General features: G+C 40.8%; 1 protein-coding gene across 2 annotated transcripts in view; it reads right to left on the bottom strand.

Moving 5' to 3' along the window:
- The window catches only part of LOC106567461 (TOX high mobility group box family member 2), a 133,197-nt gene extending 106,252 nt beyond the window's left edge, over positions 1 to 26,945 (bottom strand). For both annotated transcript variants that reach the window (XM_045693375.2, XM_045693376.2), the window contains exon 1: positions 26,342 to 26,945. In XM_045693375.2, coding sequence (XP_045549331.1) covers positions 26,342 to 26,431 — 90 coding nt within the window. In that variant the 5' untranslated portion in view covers positions 26,432 to 26,945. The remainder of the gene's footprint in view (positions 1 to 26,341) is intronic.
- Between the last annotated feature and the right edge of the window lie 325 nt (positions 26,946 to 27,270).

The following is a 27,270-nucleotide window of genomic DNA, read 5'->3' as shown; positions in this document are numbered from 1 at the left end:
TGTCCTTGTCCCATTGTGCATTAGCGACTCCTGTGGCGGGCCGGGCGCAGTGCACGCTGACACGGTCGCCAGGTTTACGGTGTTTCCACCGACACATTGGTGTGGCTGGCTTCTGGGTTAAGCGGGCATTGTGTCAAGAAGCAGTGCGACTTGGTTGGGTTGTGTTTTGTAGGACGCACGGCTCTCGACCTTTGCCTCTCCCGAGTCTGTAACTACAAATTGGATACCACGAAAAAGGGGTTAAAATGAAATTAATGAAGTGAAATGCCTTTCTTGCTTGCTCTTTCCCAATAATGCAGTAATCAATATCAGTGGTACTATAAAAAGTCAAGTAGAACAAAAACACATGAGAAATAGAAGAAGAACATGAGAAAGTAAGTAGGCTATTTACAAGGTCAGTTCCAGTGCCAATACCATAGTTACAATGTGCAGGGATAGTGGAGAGGTAGGGTTAGATATGAATAGGGCTAAGGTGACTAGGCATCAGGATATATGTTATAACACAGAGTGGCAGCAGCGGATATGATGATTGTATGTGTGTGTGGTTAGAGTCAGTATGAATGTGTGTGTGAGCAAATTATGTGTGTGTGTGTGTGTGTGTGTGTGTGTGTGTGTGTGTGTGTGTGGTGTTGGAGTGTCAATGTTAGAATGTGTAGAATGTGCATAGAGACCGTGCAAATAAAAAAAAAATAAAAAAAAAAATAGAAGGGTCAATGCAGATAGTCTGTGGAGCCATTTTGTGGGCCTTACTTTCATATCTGCACCATCCTCTGTAACGCCACGCGATCGAGGGCGATGCAGTTGCCATACCAAGCAGTGGTGCTGCCAGTCAAGAAGTCACTTGAGGGTTTTGAAAGGGAAATAACCAGAATTTTCAGACACATAAAAACCACCACCCATTGATGGCAAGACAAATATGACAGCAAACTCTGCATGACCACTATAATCTCTACCCATACATATCGATTGCATTGACAATCTCTCAACTCCAAAACATGAGTATGTTTTCACTCTTCTTTCAACTCCTGTATATTACATTACAGTCATTTAGCTAGTACACAGTCATTCATGTAAACAATTGAAAGCCTGTACTTACAAAGACCTCTTCTGTGGCCTGTAGATAGCCTAACCACTTACATATCACACTATCCATCTCTGTTAACCTCAGTTATAAGTTCTCCTGGATGTAGAGAGGGTGAACATTACTATTTTAATTTTTTACCTTGTCAGCTCAGGGATTTGATCCAGCAACCTTTTGGTTGCTGACCCAGCACTCTAACCACTAGGCTACCTGCCATCCCTATGGGGAGTGTTCCACTTCTCTTTGGCACAGTGAGGCTGTTCAGTTGTGGCAAGAGAAAGAGAGAGAAAGAACGAGAGAGAGAGAGAAAGAGAGAGCAGCTGTCTTTACCTTTGGCAGGCAAACAGGCTCATTAAGGGCATCCATGTTTGCTTTTGTGCCCGATACCTAGCCCTGAGCAAACATTGCCCTATCTCCTCTCTGCAGCCCTCACAGTCTCAACATTTCCTTTCCTATTGTGTGAGGCACTGGCAGTTCGGAACCAACCACGTTTCCTGCAAGTTTCTTGCCAAGCAGGCAATGCCTTTCAAAGAATGTATGGTTAATTGAGAAATGTGTTGAGGCAGACGATCACTGATGTATTGCTTTGCAGAGTGGATTGCAAATCAATACACCTTTGTGTGATGTATAGTTAGTACAGGTGTCTGAATGCCTTTCCTTTGTTTGCTTGTGTTTTCAGATGACATCAGACATCACACATCATATCTTAGGATTGATTCACATGTTTCAGCTTCCCTGCACTGCCAATGCTTTTACAAACAATTTTGGTTATATTCACAATACTACAGTAGAAATGGTCACACCAAAGATATTGACTTGAAATTATTTAACAGAAATGCATGATGCATGTCTGACTTGTATAAACCCCCAAGAAAGCACAAGCCCCCTTTTTCTATCATGTCCATGTTTTAGGAATATTTTTAGAGCCATTTTCCAGAGTATTTCTCTAAAACGAGTCCACCCCACTTATTTGATTTGGTCTCTCTCCCTTGTTCGTCAAGCAGCCGAGTCACAATCCAATCCGAAATGAGTCCTTAATGTGGAATAATGAGGATATCATGGCGGAGCAATCTCTGCTTGTTTGAGTTTGAGTCATGTTGTAGATTCAATTAAATCAGCCGAAGTCAACCTGGCCTCAGGCCAAATCGGTAATAGATGACCTCATTCAAACAATGCCTCTGACATATTGAAACAATAAGAGGAAGGGCCTTGAGCCAGTTGCAAAAACTTGACTCAAGAGCACACAGTAAATGACAGTACATTCACTAGTCCTTGTGGAAGAATTAATTTGGTGGGGCAAAACTATCGGTGTGTTTGGCTTCATGAAGAAATATAACACACAGTATAGGCCGAGTCAATCCTTTAAATTGCCTGTCCCTGGTCTATACAATTCAAAAGCTCTGGACTGCATCTAACTTTATATGACGATTTAGAAAAAGTCACATTTAAAAAAATAAAAATAAAACATGGCTCTGTTCCCTGCCTCAAACACACACACTGTTCATCAGTATCTTCATTCATAATTTGACAATGAATATAGGCTATTAATAATATTGTCACACAGCAGACTAAGTTTACGACTATATACTGTATGTGTACACTGCAATTAGTTACAATGATATCCTGGACGGGATCCAGTAAAACTGAGAGGCTGCTGGCCCTATTGTGAATTGTGCAATGGCATGCATGGCATTATGATCTAGTTCTAGCCTTTACTTTATTGTGTAATGTGTAGACTCACAGCCTACATAGGAGCCATGAATTGACATTCTAAATAAATAATTGTTTGGTACATAGCGCAGTAGTAAGGTGGCCAATATGCTTTTAATGATCATTTAATTTTACATTAATAATGGCAGTAATAAAGCCTCTCTTGAAAAATGCCAAACCTTGACCCAGAAAGCATAAAAAACTATCGGCCTATATCGAATCTCCCATTCCTCTCAAAAATGTTACAAAAAACTGTTGCGCAGCAACTCACTGCCTTCCTGAAGACAAACAATGTATACAAAACGCTTCAGTCTGGTTTTAGACCCCATCATAGCACTGAGATTGCACTTGTGAAGGTGGTAAATTACCTTTTAATGGCGTCAGACTGAGGCTCTGCATCTGTCCTCGTGCTCCTAGACCTTAGTGCTGCTTTTGATACCATCGATCACCACTTCCTTTTGGAGAGATTGGAAACCCAAATTGGTCTACACGGACATGTTCTGGCCTGGTTTAGATCTTACCTGTCGGAAGGATATCAGTTTGTCTCTGTGGATGGTTTGTCCTCTGACAAATCAACTGTAAATTTCGGAGTTCCTCAAGGCTCCGTTTTAGGACCACTATTGTTTTCACTATATATTTTACCTCTTGGTGATGTCATTTGGAAACATAATGTTAACTTTCACTGCTATGCGGATGACACACAGCTGTACATTTCAATGAAACATGGTGAAGCCCCAAATTGCCCTCCCTGGAAGCCTGTGTTTCAGATATAAGGAAGTGGATGGCGGCAAATGTTCAACTTTTAAACTCGGATGGTTGTACAGTCGTCTCAAATAAAACTGTGAAGGACCTCGGCAGTACTCTGGACCCTGATCTCTCTTTTGACGAACATATCAAGACTGTTTCAAGGACAGCTTTTTTCCATCTACGTAACATTGCAAAAATCTGAAACTTTCTGTCAAAAAATGATGCAGAAAAATGTATCCATGCTTTTGCCACTTCTAGGTTAGACTACTGCAATTCTGTACTTTCCGGCTACCCGGATAAAGCACTAAATAAACTTCAGTTAGTGCTAAACACGGCTGCTAGAATCTTGACTAGAACCAAAAAATGTGATCATATTACTCCAGTGCTAGCCTCTCTACACTTTCTTCCTGTTAAGGCAAGGGCTGATTTCAAGGTTTTACTGCTAACCTACAAAGCATTACATGGGCTTTCTCCTACCTATCTTTCAGATTTGGTCCTGCCGTACATACCTACACGTACGCTACAGTCACAAGATGCAGGCCTCCTTACTGTCCATAGAATTTCTAGGCAAACAGCTGGAGGCAGGGCTTTCTCCTATAGAGCTCCATTTTTATGGAATGGTGTGCTTATCCATGTGAGAGACGCAGACTCGGTCTCAACCTTTAACCTGTCTGGGTTAGGGGGCAGTATTTTCACGGCCGGATGAAAAACGTACCCAATTTAAACAGGTTACTACTCTGGCCCAGAAACTAGCATATGCATATTATTAGTAGATTTGGATAGAAAACACTCTGAAGTTTCTAGAACTGTTTGATTAGTGTCTGTGAGTATACCAGAACTCATATGGCCAGCAAAAACCTGAGAAAAATTCAAGCAGGAAGTGGAAAGTCTGAGAATTGTAGTTCTTCTTTTGATTCTCTATCGACGCTACAGTGTCTGTGGGGAGACGTTGCACTTCGTACGGCTTCCATTGGCTGTCTAAAGCCTTCAGAAAGTGGTTTGAGCATTCTCCTGTCACTGGGCAGAGTATAGGAGCTCATTCACTGAGTGGTCTGCCTGGCAACAAAGGGATTGGATATGCGCAGTCACACGAGCACGCCCTTCCTTCTTTTTCTTCTTGAATGAATATGCTATTGTCCGGTTGGAATATTATCGCAATTTTACGTTAAAAATACCATAAAGAATGATTTTAAACAGCGTTTGACATGCTTCTAAGTACGGTAATGGAACATTTTGACTTTTCGTCTCTCGTTCCGCGCTCGCGCGTTATGCCTTTGGATAAGTGATCTGTACGCATGAACAAAACTGAGGTATTTGTACATAAATATGGATTATTTCGAACAAACACAACATTTCTTGTGGAACTAGCAGTCCTGGGAGTGCATTCTGACGAAGATCAGCAAAGGTTAGAGAATATTTCTAATACTAATTCTGAGTTTAGGTTGCCCCGAACTTGGCGGGTGTCTGAATAGCTCACCATGATGGCTGAGCTATGTACTCAGAATATTGAAAAATGTGCTTTCTCCGTAAAGCTATTTTCAAATCTGACACAGTGGTTGCATCCAGGGGTAGTCCATCTATAATTCTTTAAATAATTGTTATATATTTTGTCAACGTTTATGATGAGTATTTTTGTAAATTGATGTGCACATTCACCGGAAGTTTTGGTGGGAATACATTTTCTGAACATCACGCGCCAATGTAAAATGCTGTTTTTGGATATTAATATGAACTTTATCAAACAAAACATAAATGTATTGTGTAACATAATGTCCTAGGAGTGCCATCTGATGAAGATCGTCAAAGGTTATTGCTTCATTTAGCTGTGTTTTGGGTTTTATTGACACATGTCCTTGCTTGGAAAATGGCTGTGTGATTATTTTTGTCTATGTACTCTCCTAACATAATCTAATGTTTTGTTTTCGCTGTAAAGCCTTTTTGAAATCGGACAATGTGGTTACATCAAGGAGAAGTGTATTTTTAAAATGGTGTAAAATAGTTGTATGTTTGAGAAAGTTGAATTGTGACATTTTGTTGTTTTTGAATTTGCCGCCTTGATATTTCACTGGCTGTTGTCTTCAGTAGGTCCTATAATTGAGTGTAGTCTGACCCAGGAGTGTGAAGGTGAACGAAAAGGCACTGGCGCAATGAACCGCCCTTGCTGTCTCTGCCTGGCCGGTTCCCCTCTCTCCACTGGGATTCTCTACCTCTAACCCTATTACAGGGGCTGAGTCACTGGCTTACTGGTGCTCTTCCATGCCATCCCTAGGAGGGGTGCTTCACTTGAGTGGGTTGAGTCACTGACGTGATCTTCCTGTCCAGGTTGGCGCCCCCCTTGGGTTGTGCCGTGGCAGAGATCTTTGTGGGCTATACTCAGCCTTGTCTCAGGATGGTAAGTTGGTGGTTGAAGGTATCCCTCTAGTGGTGTGGGGGCTGTGCTTTGGCAAAGTGGGTGGGGTTATATCCTGCCTGTGGCCCTTACGGGGCCACAGTGTCTTCCGACACCTCCTGTCTCAGCCTCCAGTATTTATGCTGCAGTAGTTTATGTGTCGGGGGGCTATGGTCAGTCTGTTATATCTGGAGTATTTCTCCTGTCTTATCCGGTGTCCTGTGTGAATGTAAGTATGCTCTCTCTAATTCTCTGTAAAATAGTCATATGTTTGAAAAATTGAAGTTTTTTGCATTTTTGAGGTATTTGAATATCGCGCCACGGGATTACACTGGCTGTTGAAACCACAGCTAAATGCAGCACTAACCTTTGATGATCTTAGATCATAAATAGGTCTTAAATCTTAGATCTTAAATAGGCTTCGGTTTCAGGGGCAGGCCACTTTTGTCACGGCTGTCGTAGGAATGAGAGGACCAAGATGCAGCGTGTGTGTCATTGCACATTTTTACTTACACTGTAAAACTATGCAATACATAAATAAACTGAAAAACAAAAACAACAAACCGTGACGCAGAGGTGAAATATACACAATTCAAAATTAATCACCCACAAAACCCAGGTGGAAAAACCCCTACTTAACCTCAACAGCCAGTGGAATCCCGTGGCGCGATATTCAAATACCTTAGAAATGCTATTACTTAAATTTCTCAAACATATGACTATTTTACACCATTTTAAAGACAAGACTCTCGTTAATCTAACCACACTGTCCGATTTCAAAAAGGCTTTACAACGAAAGCAAAACATTAGATTATGTCAGCAGAGTACCCAGCCAGAAATAATCAGACACCCATTTTTCAAGCTAGCATATAATGTCACAAAAACCAAAACCACAGCTAAATGCAGCACTAACCTTTGATGATCTTCATCAGATGACACTCCTAGGACATTATGTTATACAATACATGCATGTTTTGTTCAATCAAGTTCATATTTATATCAAAAACCAGCTTTTTACATTAGCATGTGACTAGCATGTGACTAGCATTCCCACCGAACACTTCCGGTGAATTTACTAAATTACTCACGATAAACGTTCACAAAAAACATAACAATTATTTTAAGAATTATAGATACAGAACTCCTTTATGCAATCGCGGTGTCCGATTTTAAAATAGCTTTTCGGTGAAAGCACATTTTGCAATATTCTGAGTAGATAGCCCGGCCATCACAGGCTAGCTATTTTGACACCCACCAAGTGTGGTACTCACCAAACTCAGAATTACTATTAGAAAAATTGGATTACCTTTGCTGTTCTTCGTCAGAATGCACTCCCAGGACTTCTACTTCAATAACAAATGTTGGTTTGGTTCCAAATAATCCATAGTTATATCCAAATAGCGGTGTTTTGTTCGTGCGTTCAAGACACTATCCGAAGGGTAAAGAAGGGTGACGCGCCCGACGCGTTTCGTGACAAAAAAAATCAAAATATTCCATTATCGTACTTCGAAGCATGTCAATCGCTGTTTAAAATCAATTTTTATGCAATTTTTCACGTAAAAAAGCGATAATATGCCGACCGGGAAACCCTGTTTTCGTTCAAAGACCAAAAAATAAAAACATGGTGTCGGCTTGTGCACGCGCCTCAGTCTCATTGTTCTCAGATCGACCACTATCCAAATGCGCTACTGTTTTTCAGCCATGTCCTGCAAAGTCACCATTCATCGTTCTGGCGCCTTCTGAGAGCCTACGGGAGCGTTAGAAAATGTCACGTCATGCCAGTGATCCCCTTTTTTGGTTAGAGATGATCAAGAAGTCCAAGAAATAGTCAGAGAGAACGCTTCCTGTTTCGAATCTTCTCAGGTTTTGGCCTGCCAAATGAGTTCTGTTATACTCACAGACACCATTCAAACAGTTTTAGAAACTTTAGGGGGTTTTCTATCCAAATCAAACAATTGTATGCATATTCTAGTTACTGGGCAGGAGTAGTAACCAGATTAAATCGGGTACGTTTTTTATCCGGCCGTGCAAATACTGCCCCCTATCCCCAACAGGTTAAGTATGATCTCCAATTAGAGACAACGAGGACCAGCTGCCTCTAATTGGAGATCATCCCAAACAAACCGCAACATAGAAATACAAAACAGAACCTAAACATAGAAATAGAAAACATAGAAGAAGAAAAACCTGTCACGCCCTGACCTACTCTACCATAGAAAATAACATCTTTCTATGGTCAGGACGTGACAACCTTCCTCGCCCTGTACCCTTGTTACTACTGTAGCAAATGAAATTATTCAACACAGTTGAAAAGCAAAACAACTAAGACAACTAAGAAATGAGCTTTGGAACAACTAAAAATCATTATATTGAAAGGAACACAGTTACTATCAGTCTATCACTGATAATGGAATACAAGTTCTTGAACACAACAAATCCACCTATTTAAAAGAATTCAGAAGTCTAATAAAATCCTCTGTTTTTTTGTGTGGAATAAAGACAGATGATGAAGTAGTAATGAAAGTAAACGCCTTAAAGTACTGATATGGAGTCAGTCGATCTTAAGCTCTGGAGCAGTTAAACACAGAAGAGTGAAATAAAGACCCACAAACGCAGACTGCACTTCATTAAGCTCTGTTCCCTCTGGTCCTTATTCCATTATAAATTAAAACTCAAGACAATTAGCACCAGATTGGTCTCAGCTCGGTGCACGACTCGTGTGCTCAAGGATCTGAGATGACTTAATTACAGTCTCATGTGGAAATCACAGTCAGTGGCACTGCACCAGGTCACAATGAGAATACCTGGCAACGCTGCATCATCAATGGAACCACACCGGGTCACACTGAGAACACTTGGCGACGCTGCATTGTCAAGTGTCCATTCACAGCTTGGGAATGGGGAACAACAAGGTTAGCTAGCAAGCCAAGCAAACATTGAAGGATACTACAATGTTAGATAAACTAGGCAAAATATTAATGCCTAATGTTATGTAATACTTGACTAATCTTATCTTCAAGCAAGCAATAGAGGCACATAGCCTAGTAGCCATGAGTGGTCACATGACTCCATCACATCCCATTATATATTCCTATGTTGTCAGAGCAGGGGAGAGGAAATGGAGTGCCTTGCAGCACTATGGTGTGTGTGTGTGTGTGTGTGTGTGTGTGTGTGTGTGTGTGTGGGTGTGTGTGTGTGTGTGTGTGTGTGTGTGTGTGTGTGTGTGTGTGTGTGTGTGTGTGTGTATGTATTTGCACCATAAATTGTCTGAAATGTACAGTTCTAATTGGGCAACCTGGGAATCATATCAACTCTATTGTAACACCTGCTCTAATAGAATAGCCCCCTGTGGTCCTTAACATGACCCGTTTCTAATAACTTTCTACAGATTTGATAAGGAGAAAAAAGAGATAGCTAGGCCCAAGTACTCGTGAATATATAATGCATTAGGAATACTGTGTTGGTAATTATTTTAGGTAAGCGTTTTGAGAATTTCCCTAGTGTGCTTTGTACTATAAATGACAAGTCAGCAACAGTGGTCTGATGTCCTATGTGAAAACCAAGGGCACACTGTATCAGGTGCCATTGTTTGGGTAAGAGTGAACGCTGGGCACTTGCCAGAACGCATTAGTCATTCATCTAACAAGTTACACAAAACAAACCGCAAGTGTTCTACTGCAACTTCCTCTAGTTGAATTTTGTGCACGTAGGCAAATTTGCAAATATCTTCTTGCAATTGACTCATATTGTACACTGTACAGCCGCTACTTTTGAAGCGCCTACAGGTAGGTACATGGTTGTTTGTTTGTTTTTGGTCTCAGATGGTGCCAGTTTACGGGAAGCATGCCGTTCAATGAAAAGCAGAGGGAGGTGGATGAGAGAGAAGGGGGAACAAGATTAGGGAGGAGAGGGGTGTCATTTTTCAGCGAGCCTTGTGTACAACATGATCTCTAATTACCCACAAAGCACTGGGTAACCTGAGCCAGAGATTAGCCCGCATTATCTCATTTAATAAAACATGATGACGATCTCTCTGTTGGCTCTGTTGGCTTCATTCAGTTTCACTTGATATCACATGACCTGTGGGACCACAAACATTTGCTCCTGTTTACGACAAGAGCCACTTGGGCCCATATTCAAACAGTGTCTTAGTATAGGAGTGCTGATCTAGGATCAGTTTCCCTTTTAGATTATAGTGATTTAAATTATATTAATAGGGGAGACCTGGGCCCGTATCTACAAAGCATCTCAGAGAAAGATTGCTGATCTAGGATCAGTTTTGTCTTTTAGATCACAATGAATAATATTATATAGAGAGATTCTAGATCACCAATCCTACTCTGAGACACTTTATGCATACAGGCCCTGGTGCTTTATTTTCAATGAGCGCCTAACTACAGCATTGGAGAGAAAAGGCCAATCAGTAAACAAAGTGTCTTCCTATTTTCTGACAATATTACCTTTATTGACTTGTTATTTCAGATAAAATGCCAAAATCAAACATTCTTATTTCACGAGCCTTCCGATTATCTTGGCTCTTCATTGAATCATTGATACTCAACGAGCCAAAGTATGACGGTTATTAAGTTTTTATAACCTCTCTATATGGAGCTTTTAGAAAATGGTAATCTACAGTAAGAGTGAAGATGTCCAATTCATCAGCAGCCTATTTTCATCTATAGTACGCTAGACTTGACAGAGCCAGTCTTCTGTGTATTTTCAGACCTGTGCAGTCTAGCAAATCCCACCAAAGATCATATTGACTTCAGGCATCATGGTTACACTGTTTATGAAGGAAAGGAATCAAGAAAGTAAGACGCATGTTTGCCATATGATTACTGGGTACCATACAGTTCAGTAAATTACATTGAGAGAGTTGGACCCTAAACCCCTTTAAAAGTGTTATCCTCAACATATTATGACCCACCCACCACAAACACACACAACTGGGCCCTGTTCACGTGGGTTATGCCAGTAAGTGCAGCTCCAGACAGTGTTTATTCACTACTGTCTACTGTTCTATAAAAAAAGATGCTTGATGTTCTCTTTCCTGTGTTTGCAGTGTTAACAACCTTACTAAGTTGTCCTGCTGTTGTTCAGATAAAACAGAGTCAACTAAGCACAGCACGGTTGCCTCTAATAGCATTTCCAAAATCATACTTTATTTCCTCTGTTTGTTTTTCTTACCACTCAACAGGATGGCTTGTGGCCAACCTGAAACTAAATAGCCGGACAAAACAAAGACAAAGAGGGCCTCTCTCTCTTTCTTCCATTGTCTTTCATTCTCTCTCTCTCTCCGTCTCCATCTCTCTCTCTGTCGCTCTCTGTGTGTCTCTCTCCTCTCCTCTCCTCTCTCTCTCTCTCTCTCTCCTGCCACATCACTTCATTATAGCAATGCAGTGAGAAAAAGATGGCTTCAGCTCAGCTCTGCCATACACTGCAATGTTTCTCTCTGCCCATTGTGAATGAATCTCATCATTAAGTCTCAATGAGGAAGAATGAGACTCAGATTTGATCTCGCTGTCGCGCTGCCGGCGCCCATCTCCAGTGACTACATTGGACGCGGGCTATCATCACCTCGCACAGGCAATTATATCTGCTAGCTAAATATAGTACACACAATAATCAGGCATTCCTGACAGACCAGGGACAAGGCAAGAGACACAGACCCGTATAAAAGGGAGGCACAACAGTCTATCAGGTCCATCTCCTACCTACCAACCAACGGGATCGATAAACTCAATGGATTTCCGAAAGAGACTGATACTAAATATAACACACATCCTAGCTAGCACATAATGTTCTGAGAACCATATGTTTCTTAGAGCTTGGTGAGAGTGTGGTTTCCCTATGGTTATTTTGCACCCTTCCCACAACTTTCTGGGAATGGTGCAGGATAGTTTCTTGGCTTTGCAACATTCTCAGCACATTTATGGAACTTGACAAAAAAATATATATTTTCAGAGTATTTCATTACTTTACTGGATGTTTCCTAAACGTTCAAACATGGTTACATTTAATTTACATTTTGGTAATGTTCTAGGAAAGTTCTCCAAATGGTTTGACATTGATAATGTTCTCAAATAGTTAAGAAACAAAGTTCTTCTGTGGGAATTTCAGTATTTCAGCATAACGTTTCCTACAATTTTCATCATGGTTCTATTTAAAGTTATGTTCTCAAATTGTTCCAAGAACCTTAAGAACGTTCCATTTAAACCACAAGAAAATGTTTCTAAAGTTTGGAGAACGTTCTAAGAATGTTATTTAAAAACATATACATTCTGTTTTCAGCATCAACAAAACTCTCTCTATCCTCTATTTTGTTAAGTGTGTTCAGGTGTGTTGCGTCGCCCACTAATTGGCCACATCTGATCTTAATGAGTGCTGAAATGGGTTCTGTTGGAATAGACTAAAATTAACAGCTTCGTATGCTTAAAAAAAACATTGTATGCTAGCTCCATCCTGGTGTTGCAGTGGACTAATTCCATGGATAGAGAACAGATGATTTTACGTTCAAATCTCACTGATGCTGTGTCACAATAAATATTGTAATGTGTTATCATGAGTAATGTGCCCTATCTGTTCTTGGAGTTCAAAAAAGTGAACCCAAAATAAGCTAGCAGTGTTATTAAAAGACTTATTGAAAGAAGTTTTAAGGAAGTTATTCAAAAACCATTTCCTTTCTCAGAGCGTTAATAAAACTTCCTTGGAAAACTTTCAAGGAACCCGAGTAAAATGTTCTCAGAACCTCCCTGCAACCTAAAAATAAACGTTCACAGAACAGGCAAAATGTTCCGGTCAGGACACTTTTGGCTTCGTTCCCAGATCAATGGGAAACCAAAAACGTACATTCCCACAACTTCCAAGGAACCAAATGTCCTAGCTGGAATTATAAGGCATTGTGATTCATTGCATGTACAGTATCGTGGGCACCATTTATTAGTAGACATGGTTTGAATACCCAAGCTGACAAGGTAAAAAATCTGTCGATGTGCCCTTCACCAAGGCACTTAGATCTAATTTGCTACAGGGATGCCGTACTACTAAAACATTCCACTCTTACTGGAAGAAGCCGACTGGTCCTAATTATGCCAACAACGTATTACATTTTATTACACTTAGATAAATTACTAAACTGGCTCCTCTTCCAATCTCTAGCTGTTTGTTGGTTTGCATTTGGACCTAGATCATTAATTAATCAAACCTTTTTTTGTTGATACCATCCCTCCAGGTCATAGTGCAAACACGGCATTGATACCCACCTGATAATGTTCGGAAAGGATATTACGAAAAAACAAGTGGGGGGGGGGGGGCTTTTAAGCCAAATGAAGAGCTTGCCATCACTGATACTATTTGCACATGACTTACTGTACCTCAGGAGGCTGATACAAAAGTGTGGATGTTCGTCCAGCTCACAGACTCTTCCATACATACAGCCCAAGCCCAGCTTGCAGTCCTCCCCATTCATTCATTTCCACCCTCGTATTATCTGCCTCGTTGGTTGATCACCTCAAATATGAGAAAAGGAAGGTCTAAAGGGGCAAACCTCGGTCAAAGTTCATACACTGGTACATATGCTTCTTTGACTTTGAAATTGACTACATTGCAATCGGACTGTGCAGAATCACTGATCTACACAACACCTAGCCTCGGAAGCCCAGGCTTCCCTCACGAAATAGCTCACTATTCCAAATGTCAAGTTAATGAGACACAATTTGGAAGGTTGGCTTCATGAGACTACAAAACACCTCGGCTGCATTTACACAGGCAGTCTTCGTATTTGGAACAATCAGATTAGCTCTGAAAAAGATCTGATATGAAAAGACTTGATAGGATTGGTCAAAAGACCCAAAAAGATCCGAATTGGGCTACATGTGTAAATGAAGCCCTTGCATCCCTAATACCTAGTTATTATGTGATCAGGAAAATAACATAGAACAACAGGATCACATTGGTTCATCACATTGACCATGCATCTGTCCTCCTGCAGCAAGAAGTTGAACCAATGTGATGGATTTACATCGTTATTAGCGCATCCATTTTAACAACCCCAGCTTTTGACTTCTTGGCACTCGTAACCATTAACAAACATAATCAACGCTTAATAGAACACCCAGGGGCCTACTCCACAGCAGGTGTTGGCGCGGCGTTCTTTCTTTTCTGCAGGTAAAATTAGAGTGCAGTGGAGTTGCCCCATGGGAGGCTTGTTCTGACTAACGCAGTCTTACTGGAACAAGCCGACTGGTCCTAATTATGCCAACAGCCTCTCAGAGGAATAGACTACTACTCTCTCTCTCTCTCTCTCTCTCTCTAATTAGTGCACAGGCATCCCTTTTTCTCTCCCTCTATCCAAGTCTCCCCTCTCTCTCTCTCTGAATCTCTCACGCCCTCTCCAACTATCCAACACACAGAAAGAGAGACACTCAAAAACAAATACTACATGCACAGTACTGATTCAGGAGGCCTCCATAAGGATTATTCCATTAGTTGACTGTTATTTCTTGGCTTCATTCACTCATAAATAGGAACAATCCATGTTCTCAGATAAGCTGGATGGAGACCTTCTATGCAATGATTACACAGCCCTACATTTTTTTTATCTGTCAGTCTTACATTTAAATGGATGTCACACCAAGCATTTCTCCTTTGCCAAGAAAATCCATCCACCTGCCAGGTGTGGCATATCAAGAAGCTGATTCAACAGCATGATCATTACACAAGCGCACCTTGTGCTGGGGACATTAAAAGGCAACTCTAAAATGTGCAGTTTTGTCACATAACACAATGCCACAGATGTCTCAAGTTTTCAGGGAGCGTGCATGTTGGCATGTTGACTGCAGGAATGTCCACTGGAGCTATTGCCAGAGAATTGAATGTTAATTTCTCTACATCCAACTGGCCTCACAACCGCAGACCACGTGTAACCTCGCCAGCCCAGGACCTCCACATCTAGCTTCTTCACCTACGGGATCTTCTGAGACCAGCCAAACGGACAGTAGAAGAAACGGAGGAGTATTTCTGTCTTTAAGAAAGCCCTTTGTGGGGAAAAACTGGCTCCAAAGTGGGTGGGCCTATGCCCTCCCAGGCCCACCCATGGCTGCGCCCCTGCCCAGTCATGTGAAATCCATAAATTAGGGCCAAATGAATTTATTTCAATTAACTGATTTCCTTATATGAACTGTAACTCAGTAAAATCATTGATAATGTTGCATGTTTATCATTTTGTTCAGTGTATCAAACAGTCTTAAAACGATCTACTTTGCTTTAGATGCAAACATCATGCAACCTATAAGACACATTAATTTGACTGTGTGAAAATCTGTTTTTTTGGACCTAACTTGCTAACCACTTCTTCCATGTGGTTTCTTCCTTCCCAGATGCCATGAAATGATGACCTCTTCCTAAATATTTGGTCACATGATACATTTTGTGTATGGTTTACTAGAAACAAAGGGTAGCTCAACCAGTGTGTAGTGGTGCCTGGAGAAGTGGGTATACTCTAATTTGAAAACATTTCCCAAACAAAGGCGCTGCGTGGAAAATAACATGAGAAACAGTAACATCCACTCTGAATGACCTAAAATGATCAACCCCATATTGGTCTTTCACAGTCAGGCCAACCTAAGCTGTACTGTGCAAGTAAGCTAATAGTAGGCCTATTCTTGAAAGATAAATTAAGCTGCTAACTGAGTCTTCTTCAGGTTTTTGCTTGAAAGTCAAACTTTTTAAATAGAAAAACAACAAAATTGGATGTTCTAACTTCAAAATGCATAAACCATATCCGGAGACCACTTTTAAGGTCTGGTAAAAATCTAAGAAGTTTGTGTAGTTACCCTTTAATTCAAGTTTGCAGGCATCTACAGTTGAAGTCGGAAGTTTACATACATTTAGGTTGAAGTCATTAAAACTCGTTTTTCAACCACTCCACAAATTTCTTGTTAACAAACTATAGTTCTGGCAAGTTGGTTAGGACATCTACTTTGTGCATGACACAAGTCATTTTTCCAACAATAGTTTACAGACAGATTTTTTCACTTATAATTCACTGTATCACAATTCCAGTGGGTCAGAAGTTTACATACACTAAGTTGACTGTGCCCTTAAACAGCTTGGAAAATTCCAGAAAATTATGTAATGGCTTTAGAAGCTTCTTATAGGCTAATTGACATCATTTGAGTCAATTGGAGGTGTACCTGTGGATGTATTTCAAGGCCTACCTTCAAACTCAGTGTCTCTTTGCTTGGCATCATGCGAAAATCTAAATAAATCAGCCAAGGCCTCAGAAAAAACATTGTAGACCTCCACAAGCCTGGTTCATCCTTGGGAGCAATTTCCAAACGCCTGAAGGTACCACGTTCATCTGTACAAACAATAGTACGCAAGTATAAACACCATGGGACCATGCAGACGTCATTCTGCTCATGAAGGAGACGCGTTCGGTCTCCTAGAGATGAACGTACTTTGATGCAAAAAGTGCAAATCAATCCCAGAACAACAGCAAAGGACCCTGTGAAGATGCTGGAGGAAACAGGTACAAACGTATCTATATCCACAGTAAAACGAGTCCTATATCGACATAACCTGAAAGGCCGCTCTGCAAGGAAGAAGCCACTGCTCCAAAACCACCATAAAAAAGCCAGACTACGGTTTGCAACTGCACATGGGGACAAAGACAGTACTTTTTGGAAAAATGCCCTTTGGTCTGATGAAACAAAAAAAGAACTGTTTGGCCACAATGACCATCATTATGTTTGGAGGAGAAAGGTGGAGGCTTGCAAGCCGATTTATGTGTATATTGAAGCAACATCTCAAGACATCAGTCAGGAAGTTAAAGCTTGGTCGCAAATTGGTCTTCCAAATGGACAATGACCCCAAGCATACTTCCAAAGTTGTGGCAAAATGTCTTAAGGACAACAAAGTCAAGGTATTGGAGTGGCCATCACAAAGCCCTGAGCTCAATTCTATAGAAAATTTGTGGGCAGAACTAAAAAAGCATGTGCGAGCAAGGAGGCCTTACAAACCTGACTCAGTTACACCAGCTCTGTCAGGAGGAATGGGCCAAAATTCACCCAACTTATTGTGGGAACCTTGTGGAAGGCTACCCGAAATGTTTGACCCAAGTTAAACAATTTAAAGGCAATGCTACCAAATACTAATTGAGTGTATGTAAACTTCTGACCCACTGGGAATGTGATGAAAGAAATAAAAGCTGAAATACATCATAAAGTGGTGATCCTAACTGACCTAAGACAGGGAATTTTTACTAGGATTAAATGTCATGAATTGTGAAAAACTGACTTTAAATGTATTTAGCTAAGGTACAGGTAAACTTCCCACTTCAACTGTAGCACTGTTAGGTTTTTTTGTGTGTTTCTGTAGCACATGACAGGGAGTCAGCAAATAAAATGGCCACTGGATTGATGCAAATAATTATGATATCATTCTGCCAGATAGACATAGGCTACATTTAACAGAAGACTGTTAGTCCTATCATTAGCATCACAACATTTTTCCTATTCCTTATTTGTTTGAAAGCTGGATGTTTCACTTCATATTATGAGGCATGTCTTACCTTGCTTCAAAGTACCCTATAGACAAATTCCCACCTTAGAAACATGGAGGCAATTATTTTGTAAAGACTTCCTCATTATGCGTTCTCCTGTTCTATTGTTTTTCTTCTAACTTTCTTTCATTGTCCAGCAGCCAAAGGTCATATTAGCAACTCATGATAGTTTTTGCATCTTAAGATCTCCCCTCTTTCTAAATGTCAAACTTTTATTTTTAAATCTCTGTCTATGAATCCGCTCACAAGTGCGGACTGCTTTTTAGAAGATGTTTTCTTGCTAATAGCATTTTGGAACATTCATGCGTAGGCCTACCGCCGTGTGCACATTGCTGCACTTAAAATGTGAAGAAAATAATAGTTAATCAACATTTTAAGCTAAAGATTTTGATCTGTTCCATCAGCCTTCTTAAATGATACGTTGTATACCTCCACTACACTACTTCGATACGCATTGTGGGGATTAAGAAGTGAGTATACACAATGCTTACTGAAAAATAAGTGGGTATACGGCGTATACCTCCGTATACCCTCCACTACACCACTTGGCTCAACTAACCCTTGGCATGACTTACCCCACTCTCCTCCACTGTATTGTATTGTACTGACCTATACTCCCAAGCTCCCAGGCTCCCGAGTGGCGCAGCGGTCTAAGGCACTGTAGTGCTAGAGGTGTCATTACATACACCCTGGTTTGAATCCAGGTTGTATCACAACCGGCTGTGATTGGGAGTCCCATAGGGGGCAGAGCACAATTGGCCCAGCGTTGTCCGGGTTTGGCCAGGGTAGGCCATCATTGTAAATAAGATTTTTTTCCTTAACTGACTTGCCTAGTTAAATAAAGGTTCAATAAAATAAAATCTCTCTTCCTTGTTTTTTATGCGAACACATTTTCCAATAATTCTTAAATATCAGCTCAGAATTAAGATTCAAAGGTGCTGAAAGAATGGGGTGTCAGCTATGACATGACACCTTGAGTTTGAACATTTTTATTTTGGTTATTGAACTACAGTAGGTGAAGTGGATTTGCTTCCAGTAACGGAATTGCAGTGACGGAATTACATCATGGGTCCCTGATCTGTACTATACAGAAATTGAAAATTATGGATATGAATATCATTATCATCAAGGTGATGTATCCTGAATAGGTACACAAAGGTTGAAATATGCAATTTCCTTTTTCATATTTGGATATTGTTCTACACGCTGGCTGTTGTTGTAATGAGCTGCGCCCCCAAACAAGACTACATTTGGTTGGTCTGGACCTGACCAAATCTGAAACAATCATAGACGTCTACGTTTCACAAGTTGGGCATCACAGTACAGCACAGTAGAGCACAGTAGAGTTCAGTACAGTAGAGTAAATATGTTCAGTAGAGTACAGTACAATAAAGTACATTTGAGTAATTTATACTGTACTCTACTTTAGTGTGCTCTACTGTACGGTACTGTACTGAACTCTAATCTACTGTACGGTACTGTACTCTACTTTTCTTTGCTGTACTGTTCTCTACTGTAATGTAATGCCGGTGACGTGGATGTCGATTATGGCAGCCCCCCACACCTCTCTGATTCAGAGGGTTTGGCTTAAATGTAGAAGACGCATTTCAGTTGAATGCATTCAGTTGTACAACTGACTAGGTATCCCCCTTTCCTTTTTTCCTTTACTGTTCTCTACTGTGCTCTACTATACTGTCCAAACTTGTGAAACATAGACGGCTATGATTGGTTCAGATTTGGTCCGGCCAGTTCAGACTGACCAAATTTCAACAGATTTTCAAAGTTCATGGACGTCCGGTGTCGTTCAGTTCTCAGTGGTTGAGAATGCTTATTACTGTCAATAGGTGGTAGGTGTCATAGAGGGTGTCAGTAATAGCCGGGAGAGATGACATTAACTGGAGAAAGAGAGGAGTGAGAGAGTGAGAGAGACCTGCAGAGAGAGAGAGAAAGGGAGAGTGAGGGGCTTTCCAGACTGTTTTCACAGTCTTGCTTTGAACACCTGATGATACAGTTATGAGCTGAACATAACAGTATGCCAGTGGAAGGGAGGACAGTAACAGGAGACACTATGAGCTGAACATAACAGTACGCCAGTGGAAGAGAGGACAGTAACAGGAGACACTATGAGCTGAACATAACAGTATGTCAGTGGAAGAGAGGACAGTAACAGGAGACACTATGAGCTGAACATAACAGTATGCCAGTGGAAGAGAGGACAGTAACAGGAGACACTATGAGCTGAACATAACAGTATGCCAGTGGAAGAGAGGACAGTAACAGGAGACACTATGAGCTGAACATAACAGTATGTCAGTGGAAGGGAGGACAGTAACAGGAGACACTATGAGCTGAACATAACAGTATGTCAGTGGAAGAGAGGACAGTAACAGGAGACACTATGAGCTGAACATAACAGTATGTCAGTAGAAGAGAGGACAGTAACATGAGACACTATGAGCTGAACATAACAGTATGCCAGTAGAAGGGAGGACAGTAGCAGGAGACACTATGAGCTGAACATAACAGTATGTCAGTGGAAGGGAGGACAGTAGCAGGAGACACTATGAGCTGAACATAACAGTATGTCAGTGGAAGGGAGGACAGTAGCAGGAGACACTATGAGCTGAACATAACAGTATGCCAGTGGAAGAGAGGACAGTAGCAGGAGACACTATGAGCTGAACATAACAGTATGTCAGTAGAAGAGAGGACAGTAACAGGAGACACTATGAGCTGAACATAACAGTATGTCAGTGGAAGGGAGGACAGTAACAGGAGACACTATGAGCTGAACATAACAGTATGCCAGTAGAAGGGAGGACAGTAGCAGGTGACCCAACTGTGGTTTGTGACTACTATGATTTCCCACTGTAGCCAATTCAATTGCCGTTACAGATTTTTCAGTAATTCCGTTAGCGATTTGGTAACATAATTACGAGTTCTAATTACTTAATAAAACAAACTTGATATCAGTAAAAACACCATAACTAATTGGTAGGTCAACCTCTACTTGTTACTACTTCTTTGAACTTTCATTATCTTCCCTCCTCATGAGGGAGAGAAATTAGAAAAATAAGAGAGCTTGGGTCTATAAGGTAAGGTTCTAGCTATCTGCAGACAGATGATTGTGAAATAGTTGGTTTGAATGGTGTTTTTTGCTGTGTGTGCTGTCATTCTGTGACCAAACTTTGCATATGCACTGTTCTTCAAGTAAATGTGTTTTTGTAATATTTTCTGTGGATATTCTTAAAAGTAGTCCTTGTGCATAGAGCTGTATGGTTTGTTTAACTTTGCAATCATTGGTTTTTGTTTGACATACATTTTACATTTAAAAACCGGTTCACTCTGTGTGGAATTGCCCTCTATTAACAGTAACAGGTTCATAATGGCATGGGGGACTAAAGACATTCTTGCACATCAAAACAATCCAGTGGCTCCAGTGTGCAAAACATCTGGCCCATTGATGATTTCAAATGGTAGGAATTCCCATTAAAATCTCTTCAGAGGACAGTGTGTGATTTACTGCATGTTGTTCCTACTGTGCTCTCTGTGTCCACACTGTGGTATGTATGTATGGCCTTCCCCTCACAGGGCAGAAAATCAATTGTGATTGTGATGCCGTAGTCAGCAAAACCAGTAAATGGCTGAAGTCGGAGTGAGCACACACTGGCTGCGTCCCAAATGGCACCTTATTCCCTACAAAGTGCAATCCTTTTGACCAGAGCCATATGGGCCCTGGTCAAAAGTAGCACACTATTTAGGGCATAGGGTGCCATTTGGGAAGCATTCACTGTCCATGTGCTGTGTGGCACTGATTACTTCAACCCATTCTGCTCACTCTCCCTCCACCACATAACACAGAGCTTGTCATTAGCTAATAGCTATAATACTCTGTTGCCCTAGGATATAAAACTGTACCATAGCTTGTATTATTTCAAGGATCTCCTTCAAGGACTAACATCTAATGGAATTGACAATATTGCAAATGCTTCTGATCAACAAGTTTAGGTTTCATGTATACAGCATATTATGGAATATGTATACTTTGCTAAAGAAAAATATATATCATATAAGCCATCCAATTTTATAATAAACAGCTCACTATGGGACTTTGGGAGCCAGAAACAGCTCCACTTGAAGCATTCGACATAGTGTAGAACAGAAAGATAACTGCACAGGTTTGATTTAGGTATACAAGCATACCTTTATTTCCCAGAGCAAACTGAACGTGCTGGATGACAGAATAGACAGCCATACATAATGACATCTGTAGAAAAACGTCTAGAAGTGGCAGTAGAGGACAATAGAAAAATACAGTTCAATTCCATATTAAAATGTGATACTGTTTCATATTTCCAAAGCAGCACAAAGATTGCAGTAATTACAACGTTTTATGTTATTTCTAGGCTGTGGGAGCACCACAGAGTAAGGGAGCGTATTATCACAGACATGTCCGAGTTATTCATGGGCACGTGCGAGTCGATTGAGGAGCTTGAGCTTCTCTGCACTTGTACAGTATCTCAACTATTTTGCAATTCCCCTTTTCATCCTCCAACAGCCCCCTTTGTGATTATTTCACAGAATTCCATTTGCCCTTAAATGTGGAAAGTTTAGCTCCACCAAGCCAAATGGCTACCTATAGGATGTAAGAGACATTATGGAGGAATGGACATACAATACTACGGGGCTATATTCAAACAAAATCTGAAAAAAATACTTCACATTTTCTCTTATCAAGACATTTCAACCAATAATGGAGAGTGCCATGGTCAATTGAAGTGAATAGTAAGGTTATTGATTAACCTTTTAGGGTAATTAATTACCTTTAAATACCTTTCAAATCTGCAAGAGCATTCACACTAAAACTAACAATTGTATGCTGAAATAGAACCATGCCATTCCTGTTCCTATGGATGTCTTGTAAGCATACTAATTAGTTACCATAACAAGGTTTGTAACCCTTTGTGGGTTTACCTTTTTGACTATACCCCCCCAACTTTCAGAGATATGATTCGGCTTGAGGATGAACATTACAGGCACACTCTGCAGACAGCAAACTATCTTGCCGGGACCTCTTTTTATTCAAATCACCTCAACGTTCTAAGGTTTGACCAGGGATCACAATGTCTAATTCTAAAAATGTCACACACTCACAGGAAGTGTGCAACAAAAAAGTAAGACGGCACCAGTGAACCTGTGTGGCTTAGTAAAACATGGCGCTTACAACGTCAAGACAGTGGGTTAAATTCCCGCTGGGGACACCCATATAAAAACGTATACATGCACTACTGGAAGTCGCTTTGGATAAAACGTCTACTAATGGCATATATTACCGTTTAATGGAAATATGAGCATGCATGAGACTCATTTGCCTCCTTTCCATCTCTGAAAGGGTCTGTAGCAAAATTTCTGAGGAACTCAGCAGTAGAGTGAGGGATTAGATATACATTCGAAGCCTACATTACAGAGGCTGATGCAACTCTTAAAAGTTGCAATATGTAACTGTTTGGGTGACCCAACCAAATTGATAATTCTCATTGAAAGCAAGTCTAAGAAGCAGGTAGATATTTTCCATATTGCTCTATTTCTATGCTTCCCGTTCTTAAGTTTAGTTTTTGCGTCTTTTACTTTCGGTTTTGTACACCAGCTTCTACACAAACTGTTGAAAACACAAGATTTTTGGTTATTGAAAAGATAGTACAATGACTCTCTAGTCTACACATTGCTTGTTTTGTTACATAAACTGAAACTAGGTGAACTATTAGAATTTTTACAACCAGGAAATAACGGAGCGATTTCTGCGTATTGCACCTTTAATGGGACAACCATTTTGACAACGCTTTGTCCTCAAAACTGACCCAACGCACCTTGTTAACATGAGATCAGATATTCCCAATGGCCTCCATCTAATTTGCAACACCAGTGAAGGTAGTTAGTATTACTTGTTGGATGATTGTAATCTCACTTTGCTATTTGACAAAGTTTTAATATTTCAAATAATTACCTGAGATTCAAGGGACTAAAGACACATTTAGGAGCATTCCAATATAGCCTAGCCAACTTCATGTGTGCTTTCTTTCTGAGATACTCAGCTTCACACCACTGAAGCAGTGTTGTTAGTCTACATTCAGGCATAGCTTTATCAGTACATTCTTATAAACTCAGCAACAAAAAACAAATGTCCCTTTTTCAGGACCCTGTCTTTCAAAGATAATTTGTACAAATCTAAATAACTTCACAGATCTTCATTGTAAAAGGTTTAAACACTGTTTCCCATGCTTGTTCAATTAACCATAAACAATTAATGAACATGCACCTGTGGAATGGTCGTTAAGACACTAACAGCTTACAGATGGTAGACAATTAAGGTCACAGTTATGAAAACTTAGGACACTAAAGAGGTCTTTCTACTGACTCTGAAAAACACCAAACGAAAGATGCCCAGGGTCCCTGCTCATCTGCGTGAACGTGCCTTAGGCATGTTGCAAGGAGGCATGAGGACTGCAGATGTGGCCAGGGCAATAAATTGCAATGTCTGTACTGTGAGACACCTAAGACAGCGCTACAGGGAGACAGGACGGACAGTTGATCGTCCTCGCAGTGGCAGACCACGTGTAACAACACCTGCACAGGATCGGTACATCCGGACATCACACCTGCGGGACAGGTACAGGATGGGAACAACAACTGCCCGAGTTACACCAGGAACGCACAATCCCTCCATCAGTGCTCAGACTGTCCGCAATAGGCTGAGAGGGGCTGAGGGCTTGTTGGCCTGTTATAAGGCAGGTCCTCACCAGACATCACCGGCAACAGCGTCACATATGGGCACAAACCCACCGTTGCTGGACCAGACAGGACAGGCAAAAAGTGCTCTTCACTGACGAGTCGTGGTTTTGTCTCACCAGGGTTGATGGTCGGATTCACGTTTATCGTCGAAGGAATGAGCGTTACACCGAGGCCTGTACTCTGGAGCGGGACCGATTTGGAGGCGGAGGGTCAGACATGGTCTGGGGCGGTGTGTCACAGCATCATCGGACTGAGCTTGTCATTGCAAGCAATCTCAGCACTGTGCGTTACAGGGAAGACAATTTTAATTGAACAACACATGTAGAGACTAAGTCATTCCACAGGTTTTCATCTGTGAACTGCCTCTCAATGTGACTGGATTGAATTCTTAGTAGTGTGAAATTCCACAGTAACGGAATTATGCTGAGACTTTTCACTTTAAAATGTATGCCAAACAAAATCCTTTGATTTCCAAGTTTAACAAACCATACAACTATACAAAAACACATTTACTTGAAGAACAGTGCAAATGCAAAGTTTGGTAACATAATGATGGCACCAACAGCACAAACCGCCAATCTGTTACCAAGATTTTCATGTGCACTCTTCTTCAAGTAAATGTTTTAGTCAAATTTTGTGTGTACATTTTTAAAAGTAGTCCTTGTGCATAGAGTTGTATGGTTTGTTAAACTTTGAAATCACTCTCAGCGTAATTCCTTTGCTGTGGAATTGTCCTAGTGCAATTCCCAAATGCTTATCCAAAGTTTCAACCACCTAATCTGGATTTAATGGATATGATGACTCAATCCAGATGTCGGACTGATTGCTTTCACTTCCTCTTGCTCTTGTTTGCAGGAGTATTACGGGCTACAATGGCCCATCTCAGGGTAACCTATTAGGCAAACTGTAGTATTTATTTTAGATGCACAAATACTTGTTGTTTCCATCAGCCATAGTAGGCTTTAGGCTACCACTACGTTGTCACTGTGGATGTGAAGAAAAACTGACAGATTAGACCTTTTCCCAGCATTATCACCCACAGGATCAGACCTCAACCGATCATGATTTTCTGAAAATAGAAGCTATAGTAGGCCCGTAATGTGAGCAGTCAAAACCAAAAAGTATATCAACGAACTGTCTAATCGTAATATGCATATTCATGGAACATAGGCTGCCACTGGCACACTTGTCTGTGATTGTGAAGTCAGAGCGGCGCAGTTCGAGAACTGAAGCAGTGGGGTGTAAAAATATGCTTCTAAAGACGTGGCTCTAAAACCATTTTAGTATTCATTTCACAGTGGGACATCGTGTTTGTGACTCAGAATCATCAAAGATATGGGCAATATTAACTAATAGCCTATTTTAATCCAACATGCTCATTCAACTGACGGGATAGCCTCTCAGAACGAGAGCAATAGCCTACTCTACCAGCTGATTAAAAAAGATGGTTAGCCCTCTAAGGTTAGAACAAGAAAAGTTTAAAATGTAGGTAAATTCAAAGTGCATGGATATGCGCAAGAGCAATGTATTAAGATTCTATCAACATAGTTTATCAAACGCCGCGTAGACTGGTCAATGTAGACTAACAGCAATCAAGTAGGGTAACGTTTCATTGTAGCAGTCAGTATATTGTCGCAGGTATCCAAATTGTAGCAGGTATGCAAAGTGTGTTACATTATAGCCTAAACGTAAGCAAAATAATTATGTTATAGCCTAGAATACTTATATTACATGCCCAATATGTTGACTGAAAAAGAGATAGAGAAGAAAGTAGAAGTAGAAGAAGAACAATTTAAAAAAAATGGTTCAGGCTATCTGGAGGTGTGGGGTTGTCAGAGAACCCCATCTTAAAACGTGTAATTGTTGTAATGAGGAATGGAATCACATGGAATGGAAACACTCGCTGGTGGAAACATCCAGTTTCAGTTAAACACCACATGCCATGCATGTCTATTGCACAAATGTTGCAGGCTGCTGAACAAGAAGCAGAGGCAGGTGAGAAAATGTGTAGACTTCAATCTCTAGGCAGTAACGCACTAGGAGGACTGCACTTTGTATTTACCTTGTTCGCGTGGTAAAAGTCCAACGAGCTTAGACAACTTGGATCAGAACCCACACTAGACGGGTGCGCAGGATAAAATCTCACGTCCATATCAGGTTCTGCGAGACTGACGGCATGAAATCCGTTTCAGTGTCTTTGACTCACTCTATTGTTTAGCCAAACAAAATAAGAAAGAAGTAAAGAAAGAAAAAGGGGTTGAGTTTTCTGTGCACTCTTCCCTCACATCCGTTTGCGGTCGAACTTCTGCACCAACTCGCGTCCTAGTGATGAACAGTCCTTTTTTCGCTTACTAGAGCGCGTCCACTTTGGAGAACCAAAACAGTTATCACTTAACGGTAGAACAAAAATAACAGCACATATGCAGATTAGTTATTCTATTAAGTTAGGCATACTCCAGAACAAATGAAATAAAATATTCCCCCTTGGTTTATTTAAAAAAGCATAAAATGAGCCCTCTGAATATGTTTGTTTTTTCCCGTTGTTCTCATAATCCATAGGCTTTGTGACGGAGGTGCATATTCATGTATTGATTCCAGGAAATGGTTCGAGGACAGAGAAGTGGTTGGACTGTTCTTCACCATATGCCATGCGACCTCTGCTGATAATAAATGGGAAAGAGGAATGGAGGGAAAGGGGGGAGGGGAGGTTGGTGGCTGCCTTGGCAACCGCTCTCCTTTCTGCAACTGCGCGTTTCAGATTAGCAATGTAGTAGTGTGCAGGGCTCTGCATTATAAAGCACACACAGATTAGCCTATACAGTATATTGCGTTCCAAAGGTTCCATTTGCTTTATTTAGTGTGCCAAGCCGAAAGGCATGAGGTTCCACAGTCTGCATTCAATGCATGGTTTCGTCAACATACATGTTAACTTAAACACAAACCTCTGTATAGAAATATAGAACTATGAACCTATAGAATTCCAAACAGTAC

The sequence above is a fragment of the Salmo salar genome, chromosome 13 (assembly GCF_965601325.2).
Source record: "Salmo salar chromosome 13, fSalSal1, whole genome shotgun sequence".
NCBI lineage: Eukaryota > Metazoa > Chordata > Actinopteri > Salmoniformes > Salmonidae > Salmo > Salmo salar.
This window is presented reverse-complemented; position numbering and strand designations above follow the sequence as displayed.